This window comes from Coffea eugenioides, chromosome 3 (genome assembly GCF_003713205.1).
Source record: "Coffea eugenioides isolate CCC68of chromosome 3, Ceug_1.0, whole genome shotgun sequence".
Taxonomy (NCBI): domain Eukaryota; kingdom Viridiplantae; phylum Streptophyta; class Magnoliopsida; order Gentianales; family Rubiaceae; genus Coffea; species Coffea eugenioides.
Genome location: NC_040037.1, coordinates 4,302,890 through 4,315,731, shown reverse-complemented (window position 1 = coordinate 4,315,731; position 12,842 = coordinate 4,302,890). Strand labels below are relative to the sequence as shown.

Sequence of the window (12,842 nt, the reverse complement as noted above, 5' to 3'; positions counted from 1 at the left end):
CCACCACTTTTTCCGCCCTCTTCCGCCACCTCCTATTTCCCATTCTTTCTGCACCCTTTCCTTCACTACCATTCTATTTTTCCCCGTGCCACCCTCCTCTCGCTGGTTTCCCATCTCTATCTACATCTCACCCCTTCTTCCCTAACCAACCGATCTATAGAGGAAGAGAGGGCAAGGGGAAAAATAGAGAAGGGAAATCAGAAGGCTTCTAAATTTGATTGCACAATTAGATCGCAACCAAATTATGAGGAGAGAGAGGAGTTAAAGGGAGGAGGGAAAGTACAGGGGATAAGGAAAAAGAAAGGGGAGGGAGGGAGGGAGGGGGTGGCTAACAAATAGGGGTGGGCGCAAATCGGATACCCGTCCCTAACATGATTTGGCTGATCCGACCATAATATATTGAATCAGCCATTTTGCCACCCTAAATCGCTCCTAATGTCTCCGGATACCCGCTATTTGGGTACCCAAAAAAAAAAGGGACATGTTATAGGATACCCACCCCTAAAAAAAACCTATTTTTCAATAAAAAAAATTACTTTTCACTTAATATCAACATGTTTTCCAACATTAAAAAAATCTGCTTTCCAATTAATATTGATAGAGATATTGTAATTAAAGTCCATACATCACTATTCTCACACATTTCATCCAACAATCAAACCAATCTCATAAATTTAGTACATATTAGAATTACAATATCTAATAGACAAAATGAAGTTTCATGATAATTTTGAGTACATCACCATTCTCACACATTTCATCCTTCTACAACACAACAAACAAAAGGATAATAAGTATTCGACAACTTTCCTAATTTTCTTAAGGATGTTATGGTACAAGACTGCATCCCAAATGAGTCGACTATGGAATCAAGTCCGGAAAAAGAATTGAATAGAGCTAATTATTTTTTGAGAAAGTATAACCAAAATAAGCTTAAAAAATCTTCCCCAACTTCTTCGCATCTTTGGAATAGACCTTATGGCATTAAAGGTGATGAAAAAGAAAAATAAATTTCTTGCACTAAAATAAAAGAGACAAATTTAAGAGAGATTATTGTAGTAAAGTAAATCAAATAAATAAATAAATAAAAGACACAAATTTTTTAATTACCTAACTAACAGAAAATTAGAGTTCCAAACACAAATCTTGGATTGAATTGATGGGAAAATTTGCATAAAAGATCAAAGGAGGTAAAATAAAAATAAAAAGGATGAACAATTTTTATAATAGAGTTTCACAAAATTTTCTTCGTTTTGTTCATTTGGTTTAGGTTTCACTGAGAATATTCGCTTTCTTCAGACAATATGAGGAGAGCCGGATCATATGGGATTCTAATATGAAGCTGTGAGCTACTTCACCTACACTTAGGATTTAACATTATAAAATTATAAAATGACCCATAATTTTTTAATATTTATATAATATACCCTGCGGGTCGCGTACCTGCGGGTTTTTTTATTTGTCTGATCCATATCCGTATTCATTTTTACCGGTACTCGACCCTCATCTGTTCTGCTAAGAAAAATTGGATCGAATATCCTATTTTTTGGATCGAATTAGATTCAGCGGGTTTTTGGATCGGCGGTTGTTTTTACCCACCCTTACTAGCAAGAAGAGGGATAGGAAAAAAATCAACTAATTCAAACGGAATACAAGTTTTCCATATAAAAGTTTTCGAAAAACAAGTTTTGAGTAAAATTTTTCAAAATTTTTAAAAACATTCTAAAAATTTATAAATTTTAAAAATATTTTAAATCCAATTTTAGAGTAAAGTGGCATACAATACTAAAATAAATTGGGGATGAGTTGACTGATAATTGCCAGGAGTAGTGTAAGAGAAAAATCTTGGATTCGACACCTTTGACCTATACTTAAAAAAACTAAAATAAAAAGTTTTTAAAAAAACTAAAATAATTTTTTTTTAAAAACACAAAAAAGAGGCACCTAAGTTTTACGGACCCACAATTTATACAAGGATTTGTAAATAGTTACAAAGAAAAAATAATATAAAGACAATAAAATTGCACATCATGTCACGGTCACTATCCTCAATTATTGGTTGATTAGCGCCAACAATAAGGACTACTCCCTCCGTCCCGTTTTATTAGTCTTGGTTTTTTTTTTCACACAGATTAAGAAAGTGTAATTAATTTGGTTGGAAACATAAATTTAGATTAATAATTTCCTAAAATACCCTTATGCTAATGACGAAGTGTGCCAATTAATATCAGTTACAGCTAATGGTGCCAATAAATATCAGTTACCGCCAATAGTGCACCCTGATTGTATCAATTACCGCCAATAGTGCCAATAAATATCAGTTGCCGCTAATACTCCATTTCATAATCCATTTCAGGCGCCTAATACTCCATTTCATTTTCAATCATCCGCCAATAGTGGATTCAAGTTCTTCCCACCAAAATTATCTTCAATTTTTACACTGAACTCTATAAATATGGCAACTAATTAAGCTTAAGCAAAGGCAATTAAAAATGGATAATTCATCCATAATTAGTGCCATCGTTTTGAATATTTTGCCAGAAAACGTCTCCTCAACTTTGCAAAAAAATACTTTCATTGATTTAAATCATCTTCTTTTGGTAGAGTATTTAAATCCAATAATGGTCTCACCGATTTGAACTTGGGCTGAAAATATTCTTGCACTAGAGAAAAAGTAGATTCATGCTCTTCAGTTGTAGGAGCAAAACTATCTTCTTGTGATAGAACATTTACGTCAATTGATGGCTTCACCGATTTCAACTTGGGCAAAAAAATCCTCTGCATTTCAAAGACAACTTGTGCACATTCTTGACTCGTTGAGATGAGATCATATTCTTTTATTGGTGTTTCATCAGAAAAATTGTGAGAATATGGATGGTTTTTTAAATTTTCATTCATGATTTTGTATTTCCCTCCTAATATAAATAAATTTCAAAGAATAACAAAGATAGACTTTTCATTTATCTATGTATTGGAAAAGCTCAATGTATTCAATGTAGTGGGTTAGTATTTAATAACAATGTATTAATAACAAGATATTTAATAAGGGTATTTTAGACAATTTGAAAGATTACTAGATTTCTTAATGAGAAAGTGGACTACAATTTGGGACAGACGAAAAAGGAAAACAAGACTCACAAAACGGGACGGAGGGAGTATTAAGTAGTACACCACTTTTAATAGGAAACGAGGAAAAGTCGGCCCAGAAAACATAAAAGATGTCCTATCCTAGGAATAGGATGACCAAAGTCACCAAACCACTGTTACGATTACCCCCCAAAAGGGCCAAAACTATCGCTCGTCTTCCTCCTCAGTGGCAGTGTTACACTCCTTTGAACTCGATTCTTCCCTTTTCCCATTCCCCTTCACAACTCCCTCCTCGTTTGCTTTCTTCTCACCTCTTCAAGCCCTTTTCTTCCACAGCCTTCTCTCAATCCAAGTAAGTCCCTTTACTTTTTCTTCATAATACAAATATATGTATTTTTTCAATAGAATCTTTTGTTTTACTCCTGTATCGAGTAGTTATGCATTGGTTGACTTGTTTTCTGATTAGTGCTGGGGAGTTTTTGATTTCTAGTTTTTCCTTTGATAACTTCTGACTTTTCCCTTGAACCCGTGGCACTGAAGTTTAATACATTACCATTATTTTCTGCTGAACATTTTGGAGTAACTAGTTTAACTTTCGTGGTTATCCTTTTGATTAACTTTTCATGAATGGCTCTAAAGAAGAAGAAGTGATGCAAGATTGGGTTTTTGTTGAAAACTGTAATGGAGAATCCTGTCTCTTTTAATGGCCTTAAATAGAAAGAGAAAAGTTTTTTTGGTTTATTAACTTTCTATGAGAGTTCCATATGCGTGTTAGTTCTTTATTGGGTGTTATTAGATAGTCCGTATAGTCTCCTATGCTGTCGTGCACAGTTTTAATGTTGGATTTCTTTTTGATAGAGTTTTGGATAAGTATTGTATTGCCCTTTTCGGAAATCAGATTATCAGCTGCTGAAGTATGCTAAGCAGAAGGAGAATGTGAGGTGTGTACTGCAAAAGCCGAGGATATGTTAGCCATTGATTAACGGAGAATGTTGCCTATAGATGCATACGCAGACATATATGGAACTTCATAACTTGATGATTAATTATTTCCCCGTCACCAATGGATGATAGATTGACGGTGGTTGCATAAAAAGTAGATACATTTGCATTTGGTTTTCTATCCAAATCAGAAATTCCTTTTTTATGTTTTCCGAGGTGGGTAGGGGGTTTGGTTGTGAAGGCAAGTGCGAAAATTTGCTCTAATAGTCAGGAACCAGATTAGATTGGAGATAATGGTTTCTTTGACCAATTGTCAAATGGCCTTTTCTTTTGTCCCCTTCCTATGATGATTCATCATCTAAGCCTAAGCTATTATACATGTTCACATTTTTTAGAAGTCAGGTACATGATTGTTTGCTATAATTTCTCCATACAGAGATATATGGAATAGAAATTCTTAGGTCCTGCAAATCTGTACAAGTAGGAACTTGCCTCCCACAGAGTTAGATAAATGAGTAGCTAAAATAAATGAAATGTTTTGTAAGCACAGGGATTTCTCAAAATGTGAAAATTTATGTTGCTTTGGTTTTAAATTACCTAGAAAGTGTGTTAATGCTTTAAAGTGCCAAGCTTTCACATCATCTTGAAATTGTTGTACCACAAGGTTGAGTTTTCATTGTCATTTTTTCTTTCAAAATACTGTATGCACTGGATTATTAGCTAGCATTTCACTTGGTTCTGCTGTTAAAGAATGTCATTTAGTGTTTATTAGCTAGTGTTTCACTTGCAGACCATTAGTCCAAAACACACTTCGGATTTTCTTAAAGTTTCGAGTTGCTCTGGAAAATACTCAAGATATTATTGTCTTTCTTAACAGTTTCTAGTTGAATTTGATAGGTTTACAGAGTGTTATTTATGTGATCAACCAAAGCTATTGCACATTATTCTGCAGATGGTACAATGTTGATTATAGTACAAAAATTTTTCATAAGTTTTCATTGTAGATAATTTTGGATCTAGTTGACTAGGAACTTTTTATCCTTTAATTGCCCTAAGGAATAGTGAACAATATGATACTTGATTCTTTTCAAGTCATAATCACTTCTCTCTTTCTGTTGCATGCATTTTGACTTTTATCTCTATTTAATTGATAGGAAAAGGTTTGCAAGTAGCTTAGCTATGGACAGCTCAGGAGTTAGCTCGTTTCCAGAAAATCCAGTTGGTCTGGACAGGGTTTGTGAAGAAGAATATACTTCTCAGTCAAGACTGCTCCAAGAATTCACAGAAATTGCCACAATTGACAAGGCATGGGCGTTTACATCTTCAAGTGGTATGACTGCTTGATTTTGCACATTTTAATTATTCCTGTTCCTCTGAGATCCCTCTCTGCACTGCCAAATCCTAAAGAACGAAAAGTGGAAAAGGAAACTGCATCTCCAAAAAAGGACTTTGTGTTCTTGTTCCCTTGTCTTTTTCATTTTGACTTCCCTATTCTAGGAGATGGTTTTTTGGATTCAGAACATTCTTTTATTACACTGCTGCAGGATATGGTTCCAAGGGTATGTTCGCAATTAGCCAACCAAATCTCTTGGCTAATGTAAGGAGAAGATACATACTATCCTCTCATATTTCAAATAAAAGTAGTGATTCAGTTAGCTTTGAGTGGGCCCCCTTTCCTGTTGAGATGACGGGTGTCTTTACTATTGTCCCATCTCCATCTGGTTCAAAGCTTCTGGTTGTCCGAAATGCTGAAAATGATTCTCCTACCCGCTTTGAAATCTGGGGTCCAGCTCAAGTTGAAAAAGAGTTTCAAGTTCCCCGCTCAATCCATGGATCAGTCTATGCTGATGGATGGTACAATGATAACTGAAACCTTATTCGAGGTTGCTTTTATTTTGGTTACTTTTGTTACTCGGAATGGTTGTGTACATGTTGCTGATGCTTCCAATAATATAAATGCACTTTCTAGTCTTTATGAACTTTGAGCTCCCCTCATGGCAGGTTTGAAGGAATCTCATGGAACTTTGATGAAACTCTTATTGCTTATGTTGCTGAGGAACCAGTTCCATCAAAGCCCACATTTACTTGTTTTGGTTATAAAAAAGGCGATACCACAGAGAAGGACATGGGTAACTGGAAAGGTCAAGGAGAGTGGGAGGAGGACTGGGGAGAAACTTATGCTGGGAAAAGGCAGCCTGCACTTTTTGTAATCAATATAATCAGGTTTCACTCAGCTACATCAGTTGGCATAGTAATAAAAAGTGCAAGATATAAGTATATTATTATTCTAAGATCCTGAGTTCAACTTTTTGCAGTGGAGAGGTACAAGCTGTTGAAGGAGTGGGGAGGTTTTTGAGTGTTGGACAAGTTGTATGGGCTCCAGCAGCTGAGAATTCGAATCAATATCTTGTATTTGTTGGGTGGCCATCAGATGCTAGAAAGTTGGGTATTAAACACTGCTATAACCGGCCGTGTGCCTTATATGCAGTTACAGCTCCATTCTCGAAATCACAAGCAACTAACTCCGGGTAATTCACTGGGACTGAAATGCTCATCTAATTTGCTGCATGAACTTTATCTTGGTTGGAGACTAAAGTGATTGAAATTTCTATTGCCAGTTGATGAATGTCTCTGCTTATTCTCTTGACAAGCTTTGGTTATCTTCAAGTCCTGAACATTGTGGTTTTTTATCACAGAGATAATGCATCTAAGGATGTAGCAGTGATTGCTCTGACGCAAAGCATTAGTAGTGCTTTTTTTCCACGATTCAGGTATGTCTGCTTGTAGACTGCTCTGTATTCCATTATTTTGCCCCTTCATTACAGACAATCTGCTAACTGGAATCAACAAGAAAATGTCTGACCATGGATTTTTCTGTTTATAAACGGATAGGCCATCTTGGTTGATGTATGTAGGATTGAAAAGTTGTCAACTCCTATGCAAGTTACAAAAAGTTTCACATGTTGTCCCCAAGCCCCAAAAAAAAAATGGTATTGCTTAGAATGAGGTAGTCAAACTATTGTATAAAACATAGGAACTTACTGCTTAAAACTTCATTTTCAGCCCAGATGGAAAGTACCTTGTATTTTTGTCTGCAAGGACTGCTGTTGACTCTGGGGCCCACTGGGCAACTAATTCACTTCATAGAATTGACTGGCCTGCTGATGGAAAACCAGGTCAATCTGGAAAAATTGTTGAAGTGGTATGTTTGTCATTTCTTACTCTAAAAGTTTTTTTTTTTTTTTTCGAAACTTCATTGTGGAATTAAAGAAATTTTTTTATTGTGGACAACTCTTGATTTGTTTAGGGGATATCATTGCCAGTGCAGATAGTAGTTCATGCTTGTTTATGGTATATTACCACTTTATAACAGTCAATATATGTGCACAGACACATGCTTCTTGTTTCTTTTATTCTCCATTTGTAAGAGAATGACAAGCAATTGGAAGCCATCTATATGATATCTGTAGGTTCCTGTTGTGATGTGTCCTGACGATGGCTGCTTCCCTGGGCTCTATTTGTCAAAGATTCCTAGCAAGCCATGGCTTTCAGATGGATTTACACTAATTTTGTCCTCCATTTGGGGTAGCACTGAAGCAATACTTTCAGTGAATGCATTAAGGTAAACTACGACTTGTATCTGTTGTTCTCAGTTAGATGAACTGTATTTCTTCTTTTCAATTGTTAATACTTTCTTTGTTCTTTTTAGTGGACAAGTATCACAAATCAGCCCCAGCAACTCAAATTCTGCTTGGGGTCTGCTTGCACTTGATGGTGACAGCATCATTGCTGGTAGGACAAATGCTATTATTTTCAATTAACTGGCCTGGTACATGGTTCAAGTTCTCTTCCCTCTTCCTCTAAAGTCAAGTCACAATTTTTTTTTTTTGTGTGTGTTTCTTCTTGAAGTATCTAGCAGCCCAGTTGATATTCCTCAGATTAAATATGGAGTCCTCGCTGGCAAGGCATCCGAAGATGCCAAGTGGAGTTGGTTAGATGTTACTAGTCCCATATCAAGATGCTCAGAAAAGGTCATTTATCTAGTTGGAGTTTTACCATGTTTCACCTGGGCCATAGGCAGTTTTGTTTACTAAAGTAACCTGCCCTTCTATCATGTTCCACAGGTCAGGTCTTTCCTGTCGTCTCGACAATTTGATATACTTAAAATTCCAGTCAGGGATATCGCTGAGAATCTCACAAAAGGTATCAGAAGGACAAGGGATTGATATCTAACTCATTTTTCTCTCATAAAAAGGATCGTGATAGTGAGATAAATGGTATCATTTGGGTGCCTAATTTCTGGCATAACCTGAATGATAGATGATTCCGTACAAGTCCTTTGTCTATTATAGCTTAGTGTTATTTTGGAATTTCCAGACTACTTGGTAGTTACCAAAAAGGCGGTGCTAACAACTTTTATGTTTGCAAAAATATTACATGGATACACCAATAGTACTTTTTTGGAATTCATTTAAAATGCTATATTGACTTAAATTTTTGTTTAGAGATCTTAGCAGTTGGGCAAGAGATTTCAGTTATGCATGGACTTATGAATCTGTTGGCTGCGTTTTCTGAATTCTATATGCATGTTCAAATCCTTTTGTTCTAGGTGCCAGCAAACCCTATGAAGCCATATTTGTTTCCTCAAAATCTCAAAAGAATGACATGCGTGATCCACTAATTGTGGTCCTTCATGGTGGTCCTCATTCGGTTTCATTATCAGGCTTCTCAAAGTCCTTGGCTTTCCTTTCCTCCCTTGGTTATAGTTTGCTTATTGTAAATTATAGGTAAATCTGAGGGCTCTCTTCCTTTTCTTTCTAGCGTAGACAGAATGGACAATCATCTAAATGTTGTATGGTTCACATGAACACTGCACTCCCTGTGTGTGAAGCTCTAGCTCAAATCCAGAGCATACTTAATTCAGCTTGCACGATGATGGTTTTTTATTAATTAATGCATGCAGTAATGTAGTTTTTTCTATTTTTAAAAGCGATACTTAGTGGAACAAGTAACTAACAAAAACATAAAAAACGTCTTAAGAGATTATACCAATTTGTCTATTAAGAGTCTGTAAATCTTTGAATCTCCTAAAAGACAAGTATAATGGCGCGCATGAAATTTGCAACTTTTATTTACTTGTATGCCACTTCTAAGGAGCTTTATCTCATCCAGTTTGCTTTGTCTTGGAGCACCACCTATGGCACAAGCCTCAAGCTTGTATGCATAAAATTGGACAATGTTTTATGATCTCTGGTTAAGATTATTAGAGTATTGTGCATACTCTTGAATTTAATGTTGAGAATTTTTTGAATTTTTTTAGCACAGCTACAACGATTACAACTGTTGCGGACAAAGAATGACATAGATTATGTCATCATATATGGAAGGGGAGAAATTCTATAAAGATCTACTTAGTCTTGCTCATTAGTGGAAAAATTCCTATATCTTCTGCATTCTTTTGGCGTTTTGTTAGAAAATCATTTGCTGAATGGAGTGCTTAATTGTGAGGTAGAGGTAGAGGTAGAGAAGCAATGAAAGAAAAGTTGCCACTATGTTAGTGCATATGGCAAGGTTGCTTCGCCATAGTGGATAATGTTGCCTTGGATAAAAATAGAAGGGAAACCTAGGATTCATTGAGATCACAGTAGGATGGGATCATGCTGTATTCGACCCCTTGGTTATAGCAGATGAAAGGGGGGGGCGTCTAATCCAATCTCATGTCATATAATTTTTGACCATTATATTGAAGATGCTTGATGTTGTGGTTTTGATGACTGTCAAACTTATAGATTGTACTTTTCTAATAAGATATTACTTAGGCATCTTTTTCAACCGTGAGTAAGACATTTTACTTGCTTTTTGTTTTTTTCATTGATTTGAGACAACTATTCGGTTTTGAGCATTGTGATGTTATATCAGAGGTTCTTTGGGTTTTGGAGAGGAAGCTTTGCAGTCTCTTCCAGGCAAAGTTGGGTCTCAGGTGTGCATCCCTTTGCTAGAATGGAAATCTTTAATGCTTAGTATATATGTCACTAAAATATTAAAATGTTTATTAAGTATTCCAACTGGTTGATTGGCAATTATCTTGAGCCTAATATTACGCTGTACTGTGGACAGGATGTCAATGATGTACTTGCTGCCATTGATCATGTCATTGACATGGGACTTGCAGATCCTTCTAAAATAGCTGTGATGGGTGGTTCCCATGGTGGATTTTTGACAACACATCTGATTGGACAGGTTCAGTTCTCTAGAAGAATTTTGGTTGTGGTAACTGTTTGACAATTTTGATATAATCTGTCTTCTGATGATTGTGCAGTACATGAAATTCAAGTAAATATTGGGTCAGTTAACTGCATATGTTATTTCCATTTACCAGACCTCCAAACTTCTCTCTTTACCCAAGCCCACAGTTTGACTCTATCAGGTTCAAACAATAGTTACCAGTCCCGACCCAGTCATTTGTCACGTTGGCCTATGGCCCACTTTTGGTTGTGACTATTAGCGACTTTAGATGTGGCCAACACACCTCACAAATAAACCCACACACTTTTCTGGCCACCAGCAATTGGCAAAATTGTTGAATTGGACTAGGATTAGTCACTATATAATCATGTTAATTTGGTTGTTGGACAACATGAATTGCTTGGAGATCTTAGCATGTAGGAGCTTTCTTTCTTTGCCTCTGTTTTAGTTGCTTTGAAGATCTTCCCTCTTTTTGTTTCTTGCTTTTCTCTGCCACCCCTTCCCCCATAGCACCTCGTGCCACAAATTTTCATTGGAAACTTGATATGCCAACCATATTGCTAAAAGTAACTGTCTTTCAGTTATACTACTCCGGACAGATTTCCATGATGGATGTTCACATCTTACCTTTTTGTGGTGCAGGCACCAGACAAGTTTGCTGCTGCATGTGCAAGGAATCCTGCCTGCAACCTTTCTTTGATGGTTGGCACCACAGACATCCCTGATTGGATCTATGTGGAATCATTTGGAAGTGAGGGAAAATCTATTTTCACGGAAGTGGCTTCTCCGGAGAACCTCACCGCATTTTACAATAAGTCCCCTGTATCACACATATCTAAGGTAGGTTTCCTCAACTACATGAATGCAGTTAAAGAACCAGAGATAAAGTGCAAAGGATGATCTTAAAATTGAGAGTTTGTTGAGATAGTTGAGAACGGCATAACCTTGCAAGTTTCAATTGGAACTTTATGGATAGGGAGATAGTTTGGTTACACGAAGGATGGTAATGGTTTTAGTGTTAAAATAGTTGTGCATGGGATGGTATTTCAATTTGAGCTTTATAATTAGGGACACAGTGATGTACATTTTGTTAGGAACATCGTTGATCTTGGTTATGCAAAGATGGTATTGGTATTATTGTTGATTTGGATGTGCGTGTTGGAGCAATGTTTGAGATATATCCTGCTAGATCTAATTTTGAAGAATGCTTGCAGGTTGAAACTCCTACGCTGCTCCTTTTAGGTGCTAAAGACCTGCGTGTACCTGTTTCCAGTGGAATACAGGTAAGCATACAACCAACCATTTCCCCTTGAAATCTTTGATGTGTCACTTAAAAATAAGAACCGTTTGAACAACTAGTGGCGTATGCTGATATTTAATGCTGATAAATTTTTTTTTTTATGTTAAATACATAGGGCGAGCAAATTATAATTTCCGTATCAGCAAATAAACAAGTATAGAAAGTTTTTCTACCTTTCTTCTAATCAAATCATGAATACTCATTCAACTTTTTTTTGCTTTGGTAACTTCTGATCATGCATGAGCAAATGATAGTCACATTTAGACATTCTCAATGCTTCAAGGAATTTTTTCTAGGTAATGCGAATGACATCATTGTTTGCATTTGCAGTATGCACGGGCACTAAAAGAGAGAGGGAGAGAGGTGAAGGTAATCGTATTTCCTGAGGATACACATGGACTTGAGAGGTAAAAGTCTGGTCATTTTCTAAGTTGCTGACTTTATGTCATATACAGTTGCTCTTTGCAGTATAAGTTTTTGAGTGAAAGTTTTCTTTTGCAGGCCGCAATCTGACTTTGAGAGCTATCTTAACATTGGAGTGTGGTTTAAGAAGTACTGCAGCTAAGCAATCAAATGCTAGTACTGCTTCGCTGTCTTGCTGGTCTATCTATCTATGGTTTATTTTGACTTTGATCTTGTTGGTATAGGGTTCTCTCTGCTTGTCACAAAAAGAGAACAAAACATTCTCTAGATTTTCATTGTCTCAACAAATTGAGTTCTTCTGTTTGTACCTTGTGATACTCATTTTGTACCAGGCAGTAAAACGATTCGACCTTCTTCTCTGAAGTGGCTGAACTCTTGTGCTCTCCCTGTGTGTGTGTGTGTGTATATATATATATTGTTTGTGTATATATATATATATGTTGTTATATATATATTGTTTTGATTTCATTTTCATAAATATTAGTTGACATATGCTTGAAGAAACATTACAATTTGACAATGGTTAAACATGGCCATAAGTGAAAAAAAACACGACCATGCCTTGCTGATTCAACCTCTCTTGACTGGAGACAAAAAGATCAAAACTTTTCCATATTACCGAGGTGGATAATACGTCAACAATTTCCATCTTTCAACTCAATTTTCTCATGAGAGCTTTCTGATGGGAAATGCAACTCAATTAAGGGCATTCACAATGCTATTAGAGCATCCACAATGCTATTACACTTTGTGGAGTGTAATCCACATGCCACGTCAGCATTCCACTTTTTCCTCTTTTATTACACTTTCACTCACAATGGATTACACTCCACAAGGTGTAATA

At 36.2% G+C, this 12,842-nt stretch overlaps 1 protein-coding gene across 1 annotated transcript; it reads left to right on the top strand.

Annotated features, from left to right (window-relative positions):
• The first annotated feature begins 3,226 nt into the window (after positions 1-3,226).
• Positions 3,227-12,370, top strand: LOC113765684 (acylamino-acid-releasing enzyme). The gene is made up of 18 exons (XM_027309923.1): positions 3,227-3,439; positions 5,184-5,359; positions 5,574-5,883; positions 6,031-6,252; positions 6,345-6,557; positions 6,726-6,800; positions 7,093-7,231; positions 7,500-7,651; positions 7,739-7,821; positions 7,939-8,060; positions 8,154-8,232; positions 8,639-8,816; positions 9,949-10,009; positions 10,147-10,269; positions 10,918-11,115; positions 11,490-11,558; positions 11,906-11,982; positions 12,077-12,370. The coding sequence occupies exons 1-18, from the start codon at positions 3,240-3,242 to the stop codon at positions 12,138-12,140; spliced, it is 2,541 nt and encodes an 846-aa protein (XP_027165724.1). The 5' UTR covers positions 3,227-3,239; the 3' UTR covers positions 12,141-12,370.
• Positions 12,371-12,842: the final 472 nt, after the last annotated feature.